This window comes from Heterodontus francisci, chromosome X (assembly GCF_036365525.1).
Source record: "Heterodontus francisci isolate sHetFra1 chromosome X, sHetFra1.hap1, whole genome shotgun sequence".
Taxonomy (NCBI): Eukaryota; Metazoa; Chordata; class Chondrichthyes; order Heterodontiformes; family Heterodontidae; genus Heterodontus; species Heterodontus francisci.
The window spans coordinates 12,237,232-12,256,381 of NC_090421.1; the positions used below are offsets into that span (position 1 = coordinate 12,237,232).

General features: G+C 52.0%; 1 protein-coding gene across 5 annotated transcripts in view; it reads left to right on the plus strand.

The window, feature by feature from the left end:
- Positions 1-19,150, plus strand: part of LOC137358635 (rho guanine nucleotide exchange factor 25-like) — a 392,023-nt gene that overhangs the window by 257,012 nt on the left and 115,861 nt on the right. For 4 of the 5 annotated variants that reach the window (XM_068024767.1, XM_068024769.1, XM_068024770.1 and 1 more), the window contains one exon: positions 1,770-1,898. In XM_068024767.1, coding sequence (XP_067880868.1) covers positions 1,770-1,898 — 129 coding nt within the window. The remainder of the gene's footprint in view (positions 1-1,769; positions 1,899-19,150) is intronic. The other variant, XM_068024768.1, reaches the window with a different exon arrangement.

A 19,150-nucleotide genomic window follows, 5' to 3' on the forward strand; every position in this document is an offset into this window, starting at 1 on the left:
AGCCAATTAGGAAGCTGCTTCCTGGGTCCCTGTCCAATTAAGGATGGCAGGTGGACCAGGGAACCGGCTTGCCCAGTAGGAGGGCCAGCAGTGATGACTGGCCAGCAGCCCCGAGATTGAAGCACCCTCTGAAGGCCATCAGCACGGAGGGGGAGCTCCTAAACAGGATGGCCTGCGGCCATAGCTGTGGCCTTCTGGAGCTCTGGGGGTGGGGTGGGTAGCGGAATTGAAGGAGGCCTCGCTGGCTTCAGGTGCTGCCACTGGGAGGCTGTCTCCAGGCAATGACCGGACTTCAGCCTCAGCGGGGGGCCCATTCTCTGCTGGTAAGATCCTGGCGGCATCACCAATTTGGCCCCAAGTGGGTTGCCCATGCCAGGCAGGTAGGCCGTGCCGGACAGACCCCCACCATCAGCAAGAGTGCTTGGAGGTGGGATTGCATTGGGGTGCTATCCCGACACAAGATTCTCTTATTTTGCTCTCAGTCCCACCTCCAAACCCATCTCCATGGGACCGGGAAAATTCAGCCCAATGACTGCACCTCGGAAGTAATCCATTGGTTGCAAAGGCTTTCAGATCGCCTGGAGATGTGACAAAGTGCTAGATCAATGCAATATTGTCTTTCTTATCCCAGCCTTGTTTTTGAAGAAAAGTTTCAAATTTAACGCCCGCCAATCCTTTGGCACAGATTAAAGTCACAGCCTCTTAGTTTCTTTATGAGTATCCTTCTGGACCCTCAAATATAAACCATCAAGTCCTGGTGGTCCAACCTACCTTCAGTTTCAGTAACATCTTTAGACCCACTTCTCTCTGAATAGATACGTTTATGAACAGTTCTACAACAACCTCTGGTAGTTCACCAAGTCCAATATCCACCTCCCGTGTGAGAAGTACTTTTTCTTCCTTACAGCAAAGAAGGAGGCCATTCAGCCCATCGTGCCTGTGCCAGCTGTTTAACAGAGCTATCCAATTTAGTCGCACCCTCCAGCTTTCCCCCCCCCCCCCACCCCCATACCCTTCCTCTTCAAGTACATGTCCAATTGCCTTTTGAAAGTTTCTGCGGAATCTGCTTCCAGATATTAATTCTCTGTGGGAAAAAATAACTCTCCTCATTTCCCCTCTAGTACTCATTTAGCATCTCTGCCATTCTCTCACCTTCCAAGACAAGCTTCATCTCTAGCCCGACCTTGATTATTCCCTTACTAAGATACATATCGAAAACATTTCCCATTACATTTTGTTAACTTTCCCTCTTACACCCTCTTAGGTAGATCTTTATATTTGCCATGGTATTCATTTTCATCTACCCTGTAAGCACTAAATGTTTCGTCTTTAGTTGCAAATTCGATCTAATCAGCCTGTTTATCCGTGGACTGTCACGCTCTCTTTTTCCTTACCGGAACCAATTGATTGTACCCCTTCTATCTCCTGCTTGAGTACTTCTCATGATTAATCTCTGGTTCAGGAATTCCTTGGACCAGGGAGGAGGGAGGAGATCCTCCTGGCTCCACATGAGTCAGACAAATCTTACCTTTTTGTTGGCGGCTGCTGTTTAGGCAGCTGCCTGTGGTGTCTGAAAAGCAGTCTCTCCCAATGTACTGGCACCCTAGGGTTGCCAACATGGTTGACTGTATTCCTGGAGCTTACCACATGACCTCCGACAATACAACAGTGGCTATGCTTCATAAAGAAAAGTACTTCATTTTCTATAGCCATATATTACTCAAAACTGAAGTGATTAAATTGTTATTATCCATTATTATTCTTGACAGAAGAGATGGAAGGATGGATCACTAAGTCGCAGGTTATCCAGAGATGAACGGACAACAACCGTAATTCCAGAGTCATCTTCGATTCTTACTGACATCCTAAAGAAGGAGGTGGAAGAACAGAATACTGCAGTAGGTCTTCGATGTAATCTTCATCTCTTTTTCTTGGCTTGGTTTGCAATGTAGAATATCCACATAATCAGTGGTGGACAATCAGTTTCAAACATGTCAATGAATGATATATTGCTCTTGTAGCATTAAGTGTATGGAGACAGCACAGAATATGGTGGGAACAATCATTTTGGGGAAGATCCATCCAATAAGGTGCATCAGAAAGAAAATAAAGTGCGCCAGTTCACGACCAAAAATGTAAACAGATACTTTGTTCAGACCTATTGCTGAGCAGGGGTGTAGACGTCCAAGGAGATGAAATTGGTACTTGATAAAACATTGACAAGATTGCACTTTGAATACTGTGTTGGCCACTATTATTACTAAAAGACACAAAAAAGCCAATCAAACTGCTAGCAGGTATTAAACCAATCAGTAATGAAGAGCAACTGGAGTCTTTCCCATTGGAAAAAAGACTTATGGAGAAACATGGTCCAGGTATTGTAAGGGTTTAAATAGACATGGTCCAGGTTTTATCAGGGTTTAAAGAGACATGCTCCAGGTTTTATAAGGGTTTAAAGAGACATGGTCTCGGTATGATTATTTTTTAAAGAGACATGTTCCAGGTTTTATAAGTGTTTAAAAAGACTTGGTCCAGGTTTTATGAGGGTATGAAGAGACATGCTCCAGGTTTTATAAGGGTTTAAAGAGACCTGGTCCAGGTTTTATAAGGGTTTAAAGAGACATGGTCCAGGTTTTATAAGGGTTTAAAGAGACATGGTCCAGGTTTTATAAGGGTTTAAAGAGACATGGTCCAGGTTTTATAAGGGTTTAAAGAGACATGGTCCAGGTTTTATAAGGGTTTAAAGAGACCTGGTCTCGGTATGATTATTTTTTAAAGAGACATGTTCCAGGTTTTATAAGTGTTTAAAGAGACATGGTCCAGGTTTTATAAGGGTTTAAAGAGATATGGTCCAGGTTTTAGAAGGGTTTAAAGAGACATGGTCCAGGTTTTATGAGGGTTTAAAGAGACATGGTCCAGGTTTTATGAGGGTTTAAAGAGACATGGTCCAGGTTTTATAAGGGTTTAAAGAGACTTGGTCCAGGCTTTATAAGGGTTTAAAGAGACATGCTACAGGCTTTATCAGGGTTTAAAGAGACATGGTCCAGGTTTTATAAGGGTTTAAAGAGATATGGTCCAGGTTTTATAAGGGTTTAAAGAGACATGGTCCAGGTTTTATAAGGGTTTAAAGAGACAGGGTCCAGGTTTTATAAGGGTTTAAAGAGACTTGGTCCAGGTTTTATGTGGGTTTAAAGAGACATGCTCCAGGTTTAATCAGGGTTCAAATAGACATGGTCCAGGTTTTATAAGGGTTTAAAGAGACATGGTCCAGGTTTTATAAGGGTTTAAAGAGACATGGTCCAGGTTTTATAAGGGTTTAAAGAGACAAGTTCCAGGTTTTATCAGGGTTTAAAGAGACAAGTTCCAGGTTTTATCAGGGTTTAAAGCGACATGGTCCAGGTTTTATGAGGGTTCAGAGAGACTTGATCCAGGTTTTATAAGGGTTTAAAGAGACATGGTCCAGGTTTTATAAGGGTTTAAAGAGACATGGTCCAGGTTTTATAAGGGTTTAAAGAGACAAGTTTCAGGTTTTATCAGGGTTTAAAGAGACATGGTCCATGTTTTATAAGGGTTTAAAGAGACATGGTCCAGGTTTTATAAGGGTTTAAAGAGACAAGTTCCAGGTTTTATCAGGGTTTAAAGAGACAAGTTCTAGGTTTTATCAGGGTTTAAAGAGACATGTTCCAGGTTTTATAAGGGTTTAAAGAGACATGGTCCAGGTTTTATAAGGGTTTAAAGAGACAAGTTCCAGGTTTTATCAGGGTTTAAAGAGACAAGTTCTAGGTTTTATCAGGGTTTAAAGAGACATGTTCCAGGTTTTATAAGGGCATGAAGGGACACGATGCACGTCTCTTCATTGTCCACAATTACTAGTCAGTGGGTGCACAACAATGTTGACAGCTCTCTTTTAAAGGAGATCAAGGGAAGACAGAAACAGCCAAGGCAACGAAACACTTAGCAAGGAAGTGAAACTGACCAAGACAGTGCAATTAACTGCAAAATCAGAGCAGACCAAGTGATTAAAACTGACCAAGAGAGCTTAATTGTGAGATTGAAACAGACCGAGAGGCCAAAACTGACCGAGAGAGCGCCACTGAGCGATCGGAACAAACCAACAAATTAAAACTGATTGACAGAGTGCAACTGAAAGATTGGAACAGACCGAAAGATTAAAACTGATGAAGGGAGTGCAGTTGACTAGGGGAATGAAACTGACCAAGAAACTGAAACGGATTAAGATAGTCAAACTGTCAAGAGACTGAAAGCAACTAAGGGACTAAGAATACCTTAGTGAATAAACCAAATGAGTAAGTGAAAAGCCTCATTTGTCCAGTTTAGTACCAATCCTTGCTACCAGAGTAAAGAATAAAACTCACCCAGGTAAAAGTTTCACAGTATCAATATTCTTAATAAATATTCATTTCCAAATTTGATATATAACCCTGAAAGTTCTCTGAATAGTATTCTTTTTAAAGTAAGATTGATGCTTTCATTTGTACTCAGAGGTCCAGTTTCATAGCAACGATTCTTCGAATTACTCTCTGTACATTTAAATCATGAGTTACTGTCAACCATTTAGAAAAAATTACTTTTGCCCTTGTTCAGTCTTAACAAAGCAGTTGGGAGTGTGTATTCAACACAGTTTGAGTGTTCATTTCACCTGTCGTTGTACATTTTGACATGGGTTGATGGGGGAGTCTATTACAAAGAGTAATAATTGGCTTTTGACTGTCATTCTACCCTGAGAGAGGAGGTTCCGTCTATTCAAAACCGAGGGATAATAAGCAGGTTGACCTTCATTAAAAGGAATTTGAGCAATTTTACTACATAATTCCCCAAATGTCAGATCATTCCAGTTGACTTTACAATAAAAAGTACAGTAAATGAAATTTGGCAAAGCGGAGACATTCAAAGAGTTAAGACTCAATTATGTAGTTTTACAATTGGATTGTGTCTTCAGTGCATAGGAGTTGAGAACATCAGCTTTCCTTCTGTACGGTCATATTGCATTCATATTTCTGCAAGTATTGGTTGGAGTAGACCTGTCATACTGCTATCTGTTAATAATCGGTAATATTACTGATTACTCATCACTTGAGTAAATCCAATACTAAGAGCACTACATATGGAAATATCACAGGAGTGGTCTCTCTTTTTGCCTCCCTCATTCCCTTACTCTCTCCTGATTGCTCTTGACATTGTCTATCATCACTCCTGCTTACAACTGTTTTACTCTTTCTTTTACCTGGTTCTCCCATCAGATTGATTATTTCTCCAACATCCCCCTTGCTCCCTCGCTGTCTCTCCTTCTTGCTTCATGTTCCTTTTGCCATCATGCTTTCCGACATATCCCTCATGTTTTTATCTGCCTTCCATTACATTTCCCATTGTCACTCTCCTGCACGCCCTCCTGCATCTCTCTCACTCCCTCCTGCATTTCTCTAACTTCTCCTGCAACTCTCTCACTCCCTTCTGCGTCTTTCTCACTCCCTCCTGCATCTCTCTCACTCCCTCCTGCATCTCTCTCACTCTCTCTTGCATCTCTCTCACTCCCTCCTGCATCTCTCTCACTCCCTCCTGTATCTCTCTCACTCCCCTCTGCATCGCTCTCACTCCCATCTGCGTCTCTCTCACTCCCTCCTGCATCTCTCTCACTCCCTCCTGCATCTCTCTCACTCCCTCCTGCACCTCTCTCACTCCCCTCCATCTCTCTCACTCCCCTCTGCACCTCTCTTGCTCCCCTCAGCATCTCTCACTCCCTCCTGCATCTTTCTCACTCCCTCCTGCATCTCTCTCACTCCCTCCTGCATCTCTCTCACTCCCTTCTGCATCTCTCTCACTCCCCCTGCATCGCTCTCACTCCCCTCTGCATCTCTCTCACTCCCTCCTGCACCTCTCTCACTCCCCTCCATCTCTCTCACTCCCCTCTGCATCTCTCTCACTCCCCCTGCAGCTCTCTCACTCCCTCCTGCATCTGTCTCACTCCCTTCTGCATCTCTCTCATTCCCCCTGCATCGCTCTCACTCCCCTCTGCATCTCTCTCACTCCCTTCTGCATCTTTCTCGCTCCCTTCTGCATCTCTCTCACTCCCCTCTGCATCTCTCTCACTCCCTCCTGCATCTCTCTCACTCCCTCCTGCATGTCTCACTCCCCTCCGCATCTCTCTCACTCCCCTCCTCCTCTCTCTCACTCCCTTTGCATCTTTTTCACTCCCTTCTGCATCTCTCTCACTCCGCCCGCATCTCTCTCACTCCCTTCTGCATCTCTCTCACTCCCTCCTGCATCTCTCTCACTCCCTTCTGCATCTCTCTCACTCCCCCTGCATCGCTCTCACTCCCTCCTGCATCTCTCTCACTCCCTCCTGCACCTCTCTCACTCCCCTCTGCATCTCTCTCACTCTCCTCTGCATCTCTCTCACTCCCTCCTGCACCTCTCTTACTCCCCTCCTCCCCTCAGCATCTCTCACTCCCCTCTACACCTCTCTTACTCCCCTCAGCATCTCTCACTCCCCTCTGCATCTCTCTCACCCCCTCTGCATCTCTCTCACTCCCTCCTGCATCTTTCTCACTCCGTTTGCATCTCTCTCACTCCCCCTGCATCTCTCTCACTCCCTCCTGCACCTGTCTTACTCCCCTCCTCCCCTCAGCATCCCTCACTCCCCTCTGCATCGCTCTCACTCCCCTCTGCATCTCTCTCACTCTCCTTTGCATCTCTCTCACTCTCCTTTGCATCTCTCTCTCTCTCCTGCAGCTCTCTCATTCCATCCTGAATCTATCTCACTCCCCTCTGCATCTTTCTCACTCCCTCCTGCATCTCTCTCACTCCCCCTGCATCTCTCTCACTCCCCTCCGCAACTCGCTCACTCCCGTCCTGCATCTCTCACTCCCCTCTGCATCTCTCTCCCTCCCTCCTGCATCTCTCTCACTCCCTCCTGCAGCTCTCTTACTCCCCTCCTCCCCTCAGCATCTCTCACTCCCCTCTGCACCTCTCTTACTCCCCTCAGCATCTCTCAGTCCCATCTGCGTCTCTCTCACTCCCTCCTGCACCTCTCTTACTCCACTCCTCCCCTCAGCATCTCTCACTCCCCTCTGCACCTCTCTTACTCCCCTCAGCATCTCTCACTCCCCTCTGCATCTCTCTCACTCCCTCCTGCACCGCTCTTACTGCCCTCCTTCCCTCAGCATCTCTCACTCCCCTCTGCATCTCTCTCACTCCCCTCTGCATCTCTCTCACTCTCCTTTGCATCTCTCTCACTCCCTCCTGCATCTTTCTCACTCCCTTCTGCATCTTTCTCACTCCCTTCTGCATCTTTCTCACTCCGTTCTGCATCTCTCTCACTCCCCCTGCATCTCTCTCACTCCCGTCTGCATTTCTCTCACTCCCCCTGCATCGCTCTCACTCCCCTTTGCATCTCTCTCACTCCCTCCTGCATCTCTCTCACTCGCTCCTGCACCTCTCTCACTCCCCTCTGCATCTCTCTCACTCTCCTTTGCATCTCTCTCACTCTCCTTTGCATTGCTCTCACTCCCTCCTGCATCTCTCTCACTCCATCCTGAATCTATCTCACTCCCCTCTGCATCTTTCTCACTCCCTCCTGCATCTCTCTCACTCCCCCTGCATCTCTTTCACTCCTCTCTGCAACTCGCTCACTCCCCTCTGCATCTCTCTCACTCTCCTCTGCATCTCTCTCACTCCCTCCTGCACCTGTCTTACTCCCCTCCTCCCCTGAGCATCTCTTACTCCCCTCAGCATCTCTCACTCCCCTCTGCATCTCTCTCACTCTCCTCTGCACCTCTCTTACTCCCCTCTGCATCTCTCTCACTCCGCTCTGCATCTCACTCACTCCCCTCTGCATCTCTCTCACACGCCTCTGCATCTCTCTCACTCCCTCCTGCACCTGTCTTACTCCCCTCCTCCCCTCAGCATCTCTCACTCCCTTCTGCATCTCTCTCACTCCCCTCTGCATCGCTCTCACTCCCCTGTGCATCTCTCTCACTCCCTCCTGTATCTGTCTCACTCCCTCCTGCATCTCTCTCACTCCCTCCTGCATCTCTCTCACTCCCCTCTGCATCTCTCTCACTCTCTCCTGCATATCTCTCACTCCTCTCCTGCATCTCTCTCACTCCCTCCTGCATCTCTCTCACTCCCTCCTGCATCTCTCACTCCCTTCTGCATCTCTCTCACTCCCTTCTGCATCTCTCTCACTCCCCTCTGCATCGCTCTCACTCCCCTCTGCATCTCTCTCACTCCCTCCTGTATCTGCATCTCACTCCCATCTGCATTTCTGTCACTCCCCCTGCATCGCTCTCACTCCCCTTTGCATCTCTCTCACTCCCTCCTGCATCTCCCTCACTCCCTCCTGCATCTCTCTCACTCCCCCTGCATCTCTCTCACTCCCCTCCTCCCCTCAGCATCTCTCACTCCCCTCTACACCTCTCTTACTCCCCTCAGCATCTCTCACTCCCCTCTGCATCTCTCTCACTCCCCTCTGCATCTCTCTCACTCCCTCCTGCACCTGTCTTACTCCCCTCCTCCCCTCAGCATCTCTCACTCCCCTCTACACCTCTCTTACTCCCCTCAGCATCTCTCAATCCCCTCTGCATCTCTCTCACTCTCCTTTGCATCTCTCTCACTCCCTCCTGCATCTTTCTCACTCCCTTCTGCATCTTTCTCACTCCGTTCTGCATCTCTCTCACTCCCCCTGCATCTCTCTCACTCCCTCCTGCATCTCTCTCACTCCCTCCTGCATCTCTCTCACTCGCTCCTGCACCTCTCTCACTCCCCTCTGCATCTCTCTCACTCCCCCCTGCACCTCTCTTACTCCCCTCTGCATCTCTCTCACTCCCCTCTGCATCTCTCTCACTCCCCTCTGCATCTCTCTCACACGCCTCTGCATCTCTCTCACTCCCTCCTGCACCTGTCTTACTCCCCTCCTCCCCTCAGCATCTCTCACTCCCCTCTGCATCTCTCTCACTCCCCTCTGCATCTCTCTCACTCCCTCCTGCATCTCTCTCACTCCCCCTGCATCTCTCTCACTCCCCTCCGCCTCTGGCTCACTCCCCTGCATCTCTCTCACCCCCCTCTGCATCTCTCTCACTCCCTCCTGCATTTCTCTCACTCCGCCTGCATCTCTCTCACTCCCTTCTGCATCTCTCTCACTCCCTCCTGCATCTCTCTCACTCCCTTCTGCATCTTTCTCACTCCCTTCTGCATCTCTCTCACTCCCTCTGCATCTCTCTCACACCCTCCTGCCTCTCTGTCACTCCCCTCCGCATCTCTCTCACTCCCTTCTGCATCTTTCTCCCTTCTGCATCTTTCTCACTCCCTTCTGCATCTCTCTCACTCCCCCTGCGTCTCTCTCACTCCCCCTGCGTCTCTCTCACTCCCTCCTGCTTCTCTCTCACTCCCTCCTGCATCTCTCTCACTCCCGTGTGCATTTCTCTCACTCCCCCTGCATCGCTCTCACTCCCCTTTGCATCTCTCTCACTCCCTCCTGCATCTCTCTCACTCGCTCCTGCACCTCTCTCACTCCCCTCTGCATCTCTCTCACTCCCCTCTGCAGCTCTCTCAGTCCCCTCTGCACCTCTCTTACTCCCCTCTGCATCCCTCTCACTCCACTCTGCATCTCTCTCACTCCCCTCTGCATCTCTCTCACACTCCTCTGCATCTCTCTCACTCCCTCCTGCACCTGTCTTACTCCCCTCCTCCCCTCAGCATCCCTCACTCCCCCTGCATTGCTCTCACTCCCCTTTGCATCTCTCTCACTCCCTCCTGCATCTCCCTCACTCCCTCCTGCACCTCTCTCACTCCCCCTGCATCTCTCTCACTCCCCTCCGCCTCTCGCTCACTCCCCTCCTGCATCTCTCTCACTCCCCTCTGCATCTCTCTCACTCCCCCTGCGTCTCTCTCACTCCCTGCTGCTTCTCTCTCACTCCCTCCTGCATCTCGCTCACTCCCCTCTACATCGCTCTCACTCCCCTCTGCATCGCTCTCACTCCCCTCTGCATCTCTCTCACTCCCTCCTGCATCTGCATCTCACTCCCATCTGCATTTCTGTCACTCCCCCTGCATCGCTCTCACTCCCCTCTGCATCTCCCTCACTCCCCTCTGCATCTCTCTCACTCCCTCCTGCATCTCTCTCATTCCCTCCTGCATCTATCTCACTCCCCTCTGCATTTTTCTCACTCCCTCCTGCATCTCTCTCACTCCCCTCTGCATCTCTCTCACTCCCTCCTGCATCTCTCTCACTCCCTCCTGCATGTCTCACTCCCCTCCGCATCTCTCTCACTCCCCTCCTCCTCTCTCTCACTCCCTTTGTATCTTTCTCACTCCCTTCTGCATCTCTCTCACACCCCCCGCATCTCTCTCACTCCCTTCTGCATCTCTCTCACTCCCTCCTGCATCGCTCTCACTCCCTCCTGCATCTCTCTCACTCCCTCCTGCATCTCTCTCACTCTCCTCTGCATCTCTCTCACTCCCTCCTGCATCTCTCTCACTCCCGTCTGCATTTCTCTCACTCCCCCTGCATCGCTCTCACTCCCCTTTGCATCTCTCTCACTCCCTCCTGCATCTCTCTCACTCGCTCCTGCACCTCTCTCACTCCCCTCTGCATCTCTCTCACTCCCCCTGCATCTCTCTCACTCCCTCCTGCATCTCTCTCACTCCCTCCTGCATCTCTCTCACTCCCCTCCGCATCTCTCTCACTCCCTTCTGCATCTTTCTCACTCCCTTCTGCATCTTTCTCACTCCCTTCTGCATCTCTCTCACTCCCCCTGCGTCTCTCTCACTCCCTCCTGCTTCTCTCTCACTCCCTCCTGCATCTCGCTCACTCCCTTCTGCATCTCTCTCACTCCCCTCTGCATCGCTCTCACTCCCCTCTGCATCTCTCTCACTCCCTCCTGCATCTCTCTCACTCCCCTCTGCATCTCTCTCACTCCCTCCTGCATCTCTCTCACTCCCTCCTGCATCTCTCTCACTCCTCTCCTGCATCTCTCTCACTCCCTCCTGCATCTCTCTCACTCCCTCCTGCATCTCTCACTCCATTCTGCATCTCTCTCACTCCCTTCTGCATCTCTCTCACTCCCCTCTGCATCGCTCTCACTCCCCTCTGCATCTCTCTCACTCCCTCCTGTATCTGCATCTCACTCCCATCTGCATTTCTGTCACTCCCCCTGCATCGCTCTCACTCCCCTTTGCATCTCTCTCACTCCCCCTGCATCTCTCTCACTCCCCTCCGCCTCTTGCTCACTCCCCTCCTGCATCTCTCTCACTCCCCTCTGCATCGCTCTCACTCCCCTCTGCATCTCTCTCACTCCCTCCTGTATCTGCATCTCACTCCCTTCTGCATTTCTGTCACTCCCCCTGCATCGCTCTCACTCCCCTTTGCATCTCTCTCACTCCCTCCTGCATCTCCCTCACTCCCTCCTGCACCTCTCTCACTCCCCCTGCATCTCTCTCACTCCCCTCCGCCTCTCGCTCACTCCCCTCCTGCATCTCTCTCACTCCCCTCTGCATCTCTCTCACTCCCTCTTGCACCTGTCTTACTCCCCTCCTCCCCTCAGCATCTCTCACTCCCCTCTGCATCTCTCTCACTCTCCTTTGCATCTCTCTCACTCCCCTCTGCATCTCTCTCACTCTCCTCTGCATCTCTCTCACTCCCTCCTGCACCTCGCTCACTCCCTCCTGCATTTCTCTCACTCCACCTGCATCTCTCTCACTCCCCCTGCATCTCTCTCACTCCCTCCTGCATCTCTCACTCCCCTCCGCTTATCTCTCACTCCCTTCTGCATCTTTCTCACTCCCTTCGGCATCTTTCTCACTCCCTTCTGCATCTCTCTCACTCCCCCTGCATCTCTCGCACTCCCTCCTGCATCTCTCTCACTCCCTCCTGTATCTGTCTCACTCCCTCCTGCATCGCTCTCACTCCCTCCTGCATCTCTCTCACTCCCCTCTGCATCTCTCTCACTCCCTCCTGCATCTCTCTCACTCCTCTCCTGCATCTCTCTCACTCCCTCCTGCATCTCTCTCACTCCCTCCTGTATCTGCATCTCACTCCCATCTGCATTTCTGTCACTCCCCCTGCATCGCTCTCATTCCCCTTTGCATCTCTCTCACTCCCTCCTGCATCTCCCTCACTCACTCCTGCACCTCTCTAACTCCCCTCTGCATCTCTCTCACTCCCCTCTGCATCTCTCTCACTCCCCTCTGCACCTCTCTTACTCCCCTCTGCATCTCTCTCACTCCCTCCTGCACCTGTCTTAGTCCCCTCCTCCCCTCAGCATCTCTCACTCCCCTCTGCATCTCTCTCACGCCCCTCTGCATCTATCTCACTCTCCTTTGCATCTCTCTCACTCCCTCCTGCATCTCTCTCACTCCCCTCTGCATCTTTCTCACTCCCTCCTGCATCTCTCTCACTCCCCCTGCATCTCTCTCACTCCCCTCCGCTTCTCGCTCACTCCCCGCCTGCATCTCTCTCACTCCCCTCTGCATCTCTCTCACTCTCCTCTGCATCTCTCTCACTCCCTCCTGCACCTCTCTCACTCCCTCCTGCATTTCTCTCACTCCACCTGCATCTCTCTCACTCCCTTCTGCATCTCTCTCACTCCCTCCTGCATCTCTTTCACTCCCTTCTGCATCTTTCTCACTCCCTTCTGCATCGCTCTCACTCCCCCTGCATCCCTCTCACTCCCTCCTGCATCTCTCACTCCCCTCCGCTTATCTCTCACTCCCTTCTGCATCTTTCTCACTCCCTTCGGCATCTTTCTCACTCCCTTCTGCATCTCTCTCACTCCCCCTGCATCTCTCGCACTCCCTCCTGCATCTCTCTCACTCCCTCCTGCATCTCTCTCACTCCCTTCTGCATCTTTCTCACTCCCTTCTGCATCGCTCTCACTCCCCCTGCATCCCTCTCACTCCCTCCTGCATCTCTCACTCCCCTCCGCTTATCTCTCACTCCCTTCTGCATCTTTCTCACTCCCTTCTGCATCTTTCTCACTCCCTCCTGCATCTCTCTCACTCCCCCTGCATCTCTCTCACTCCCCTCCGCTTCTCGCTCACACCCCTCCTGCATCTCTCTCACTCCCCTCTGCATCTCTCTCACTCCCTCCTGCATCTCTCTCACTCCTCTCCTGCATCTCTCTCACTCCCTCCTGCATCTCTCTCACTCCCTCCTGCATCTTTGGGGCGGCACAGTGTCGCAGTGGTTAGCGCCGCAGCCTCACAGCTCCAGGGACCCGGGTTCGATTCCGGGTACTGCCTGTGTGGAGTTAGCAAGTTCTCCCTGTGTCTGCGTGGGTTTTCTCCGGGTGCTCCAGTTTCCTCCCACAAGCCAAAAGACTTGGAGGTTGATAGGTAAATTGGCCATTATAAATTGTCACTAGTATAGGTAGGTGATAGGGAAATATAGGGACAGGTGGGGTTGTTTGGTGGGAATATGGGATTAGTGTAGGATTAGTATAAATGGGTGGTTGATGTTCGGCACAGACTCGGTGGGCCGAAGGGCCTGTTTCAGTGCTGTATCTCTAATCTAATCTAATCTCTCACTTCCTCCTGCATCTCTCTCACTCCCCTCTGCATCTCTCTCACTCCCTCCTGCATCTCTCTCACTCCCTCCTGAAACTTTCTCACTCTCCTCTGCATCTCTCTCACTCCCTCCTGCATCTCTCTCACTCCCTCTGCATCTCTCTCACACCCTTCTGCATCGTTCTCACTCCCTTCTGCATCTTTCTCACTCCCTCCTGCATCTCTCCCACTCCCTCCTGCATCTCTCTCACTCCCTCCTGCATCTTTGTCACTCCCTTCTGCATCTCGCTCACTCCCCCTGCATCTCTCTCACTCCCCCTGCATCTCTCCCACTCCCTCCTGCATCTCTATCACTCCCCCTGCATCTCTCTCACTCCCTCCTGCATCTCTCACTTCCTCCTGCATCTCTCTCACTCCCCTCTGCATCTCTCTCACTCCCTCGTGCATCTCTCTCACTCCCTCCTGAATCTTTCTCACTCTCCTCTGCATCTCTCTCACTCCCTCCTGCATCTCTCTCACTCCCTCCTGCATCTCTCTCACTCCCTCCTGCATCTTTGTCACTCCCTTCTGCATCTCTCTCACTCCCTCCTGAATCTTTCTCACTCCCTTCTGCATCTTTCTCACTCCCTTCTGCATCTTTCTCACTCCCTCCTGCATCTCTCCCACTCCCTCCTGCATCTCTCTCACTCCCTCCTGCATCTTTGTCACTCCCTTCTGCATCTCGCTCACTCCCCCTGCATCTCTTTCACTCCCCCTGCATCTCTCTCACTCCCTCCTGCATCTCTCTCACTCCCCCTGCATCTCTCTCACTCCCCCTGCATCTCTCTCACTCCCCGCCGCTTCTCGCTCACTCCCCTCCTGCATCTCTCTCACTCCCCTCTGCATCTCTCTCACTCTCCTCTGCATCTCTCTCACTCCCTCCTGCACCTCTATCACTCCCTCCTGCATTTCTCTCACTCCACCTGCATCTCTCTCACTCCCTTCTGCATCTCTCTCACTCCCTTCTGCATCTCTCTCACTCCCTCCTGCATCTCTCTCACTATCTTCTGCATCTTTCTCACTGCCTTCTGCATCGCTCTCACTCCCCCTGCATCTCTCTCACTTCCTCCTGCATCTCTCAATCCCCTCCGCTTCTCTCTCACTCCCTTCTGCATCTTTCTCACTCCCTTCGGCATCTTTCTCACTCCCTTCTGCATCTCTCGCACTCCCTCCTGCATCTCTCTCACTCCCTCCTGTATCTGTCTCACTCCCTCCTGCATCGCTCTCACTCCCTCCTGCATCTCTCTCACTCCCCTCTGCATCTCTCTCACCCCCTCCTGCATCTCTCTCACTCCTCTCCTGCATCTCTCTCACTCCCTCCCGCATCTCTCTCACTCCCTCCTGCATCTCTCACTTCCTCCTGTATCTCTCTCACTCCCCTCTTCATCTCTCTCACTCCCTCCTGCATCTCTCTCACTCCCTCCTGAATCTTTCTCACTCTCCTCTGCATCTCTCTCACTCCCTCCTGCATCTCTCTCACTCCCTCCTGCATCTCTCTCACTCCCCCTGCATCTCTCTCACACCCTTCTGCATCGTTCTCACTCCCTTCTGCATCTTTCTCACTCCCTCCTGCATCTCTCCCACTCCCTCCTGCATCTCTCTCACTCCCTCCTGCATCTTTGTCACTCCCTTCTGCATCTCGCTCACTCCCCCTGCATCTCTCTCACTCCCCCTGCATCTCTCTCACTCCCTCCTGCATCTCTCTCACTCCCCCTGCATCTCTCTCACTCCCTCCTGCATCTCTCTCACTCCCCCTGCATCTCTCTCACTCCCCTCTGCATCTCTCTCACTCCCCTCCTGCATCTCTCTCACTCCCCCTGCATCTCTCTCACTCCCTTCTGCATCTCTCTCACTCCCCCTGCATCGCTCTCACGTCCCTCTGCATCTCTCTCACTCCCTCCTGCATCTCTCTCACTGCCCCTGCATCTTTCTCACTCCCTTCTGCATCTTTCTCACTCCCTCCTGCATCTCTCTCACTCCCTCCTACTTCTCTCTCACTCCCTCCTGCTTCTCTCTCACTCCCTTCTGCACCCATCTCACTCCCCCTGCATCTCTCTCACTCCCTCCTGCATCTCTCACTCCCTGCTGCATCTCTCACTCCGCTCCGCATCTCTCTCACTCCCCTCCGCCTCTCTCTCACTCCCTTCTGCATCTTTCTCACTCCCTCCTGCATCTCTCTCACTCCCTCCTGCTTCTCTCTCACTCCCTCCTGCTTCTCTCTCACTCCCTTCTGCACCCATCTCACTCCCCCTGCATCTCTCTCACTCCCTCCTGCATCTCTCACTCCCTGCTGCATCTCTCACTCCGCTCCGCATCTCTCTCACTCCCCTCAGCATCTCTCTCACTCCCCTCTGCATCTCTCTCACTCCCTCCTGCATCTCTCTCACTCCCTCCTGAATCTCTCTCACTCCCCTCTGCATCTCTCTCACTCCCTCCTGGATCTCTCTCACTCCCTCCTGCATCTCTCTCATTCCCCCTGCATCTCTCTCACTCCCTTCTGCATCTTTCTCACTCCCTTCTGCATCTTTCTCACTCCCTGCTGCATCTCTCCCACTCCCTCCTGCATCTCTCTCACTCCCTTCTGCATCTTTGTCACTCCCTTCTGCATCTCGCTCACTCGCCCTGCATCTCTCTCACTCCCCCTGCATCTCTCTCACTCCCTCCTGCATCTCTCTCACTCACTCTGCATCTCTCTCACTCCCCCTGCATCGCTCTCACTCCCCTCTGCATCTCTCTCACTCCCTCCTGCATCTCTCTCACTCCCTCCTGCACCTCTCTCACTCCCCTCTGCATCTCTCTCACTCCCCTCCTGCATCTCTCTCACTCCCTCCTGAATCTTTCTCACTCTCCTCTGCATCTCTTTCACTCCCTCCTGCATCTCTCTCACTCCCTCCTGAATCTTTCTCACTCTCCTCTGCATCTCTCTCACTCCCTGCTGCATCACTCACTCCGCTCCGCATCTCTCTCACTCCCCTCCGCCTCTCTCTCACTCCCTTCTGCATCTTTCTCACTCCCTTCTGCATCTCTCTCACTCCCCCTGCATCTCTCTCACTCCCTTCTGCATCTCTCTCACTCCCTCCTGCATCTCTCTCACTCCCTTCTGCATCTCTCTGACTCCCCCTGCATCGCTCACACTCAACCTTTGCATCTCTCTCACTCCCCTCTGCATCTCTCTCACTCTCCTCTGCATCTCTCTCACTCCCCTCAGCATCTCTCACTCCCCTCTGCATCTCTCTCACTCCCCTCTGCATCTCTCTCACTCCCCTCTGCATCTCTCTCACTCCCTCCTGCATCTCTCTCACTCCCTCCTGAATCTCTCTCACTCCCCTCTGCATCTCTCTCACTCCCTCCTGGATCTCTCTCACTCCCTCCTGCATCTCTCTCATTCCCCCTGCATCTCTCTCACTCCCTTCTGCATCTTTCTCACTCCCTTCTGCATCTCTCCCACTCCCTCCTGCATCTCTCCCACTCCCTCCTGCATCTCTCTCACTCCCTTCTGCATCTTTGTCACTCCCTTCTGCATCTCGCTCACTCGCCCTGCATCTCTCTCACTCCCCTCTTCATCTCTCTCACTCCCTCCTGCATCTCTCTCACTCCCTCCTGAATCTTTCTCACTCTCCTCTGCATCTCTCTCACTCCCTCCTGCATCTCTCTCACTCCCTCCTGCATCTCTCTCACTCCCTCTGCATCTCTCTCACACCCTTCTGCATCGTTCTCACTCCCTTCTGCATCTTTCTCACTCCCTGCTGCATCTCTCCCACTCCCTCCTGCATCTCTCTCACTCCCTCCTGCATCTTTGTCACTCCCTTCTGCATCTCGCTCACTCCCCCTGCATCTCTCTCACTCCCCCTGCATCTCTCCCACTCCCTCCTGCATCTCTATCACTCCCCCTGCATCTCTCTCACTCCCTCCTGCATCTCTCACTTCCTCCTGCATCTCTCTCACTCCCTCCTGCATCTCTCTCACTCCCTCCTGAATCTTTCTCACTCTCCTCTGCATCTCTCTCACTCCCTCCTGCATCTCTCTCACTCCCTCCTGCATCTTTGTCACTCCCTTCTGCATCTCGCTCACTCCCCCTGCATCTCTTTCACTCACCCTGCATCTCTCTCACTCCCTCCTGCATCTCTCTCACTCCCCCTGCATCTCTCTCACTCCCCCTGCATCTCTCTCACTCCCCTCCGCTTCTCGCTCACTCCCCTCCTGCACCTCTCTCACTCCCCTCTGCATCTCTCTCACTCCCCTCCTGCATCTCTCTCACTCCCTCCTGAATCTTTCTCACTCTCCTCTGCATCTCTTTCACTCCCTCCTGCATCTCTCTCACTCCCTCCTGAATCTTTCTCACTCTCGTCTGCATCTCTCTCACTCCCTGCTGCATCACTCACTCCGCTCCGCATCTCTCTCACTCCCCTCCGCCTCTCTCTCACTCCCTTCTGCATCTTTCTCACTCCCTTCTGCATCTCTCTCACTCCCCCTGCATCTCTCTCACTCCCTTCTGCATCTCTCTCACTCCCTCCTGCATCTCTCTCACTCCCTTCTGCATCTCTCTGACTCCCCCTGCATCGCTCACACTCAACCTTTGCATCTCTCTCACTCCCCTCTGCATCTCTCTCACTCTCCTCTGCATCTCTCTCACTCCCCTCAGCATCTCTCACTCCCCTCTGCATCTCTCTCACTCCCCTCTGCATCTCTCTCACTCCCCTCTGCATCTCTCTCACTCCCTCCTGCATCTCTCTCACTCCCTCCTGAATCTCTCTCACTCCCCTCTGCATCTCTCTCACTCCCTCCTGGATCTCTCTCACTCCCTCCTGCATCTCTCTCATTCCCCCTGCATCTCTCTCACTCCCTTCTGCATCTTTCTCACTCCCTTCTGCATCTTTCTCACTCCCTGCTGCATCTCTCCCACTCCCTCCTGCATCTCTCTCACTCCCTTCTGCATCTTTGTCACTCCCTTCTGCATCTCGCTCACTCGCCCTGCATCTCTCTCACTCCCCCTGCATCTCTCTCACTCCCTCCTGCATCTCTCTCACTCACTCTGCATCTCTCTCACTCCCCCTGCATCGCTCTCACTCCCCTCTGCATCTCTCTCACTCCCTCCTGCATCTCTCTCACTCCCTCCTGCACCTCTCTCACTCCCCTCTGCATCTCTCTCACTCCCCTCCTGCATCTCTCTCACTCCCTCCTGAATCTTTCTCACTCTCCTCTGCATCTCTCTCACTCCCTCCTGCATCTCTCTCACTCCCTCCTGAATCTTTCTCACTCTCCTCTGCATCTCTCTCACTCCCTCCTGCATCTCTCTCACTCCCTCCTGCATCTCTCTCACTCCCTCTGCATCTCTCTCACACCCTTCTGCATCGTTCTCACTCCCTTCTGCATCTTTCTCACTCCCTGCTGCATCTCTCCCACTCCCTCCTGCATCTCTCTCACTCCCTCCTGCATCTTTGTCACTCCCTTCTGCATCTCGCTCACTCCCCCTGCATCTCTCTCACTCCCCCTGCATCTCTCCCACTCCCTCCTGCATCTCTATCACTCCCCCTGCATCTCTCTCACTCCCTCCTGCATCTCTCACTTCCTCCTGTGTCTCTCTCACTCC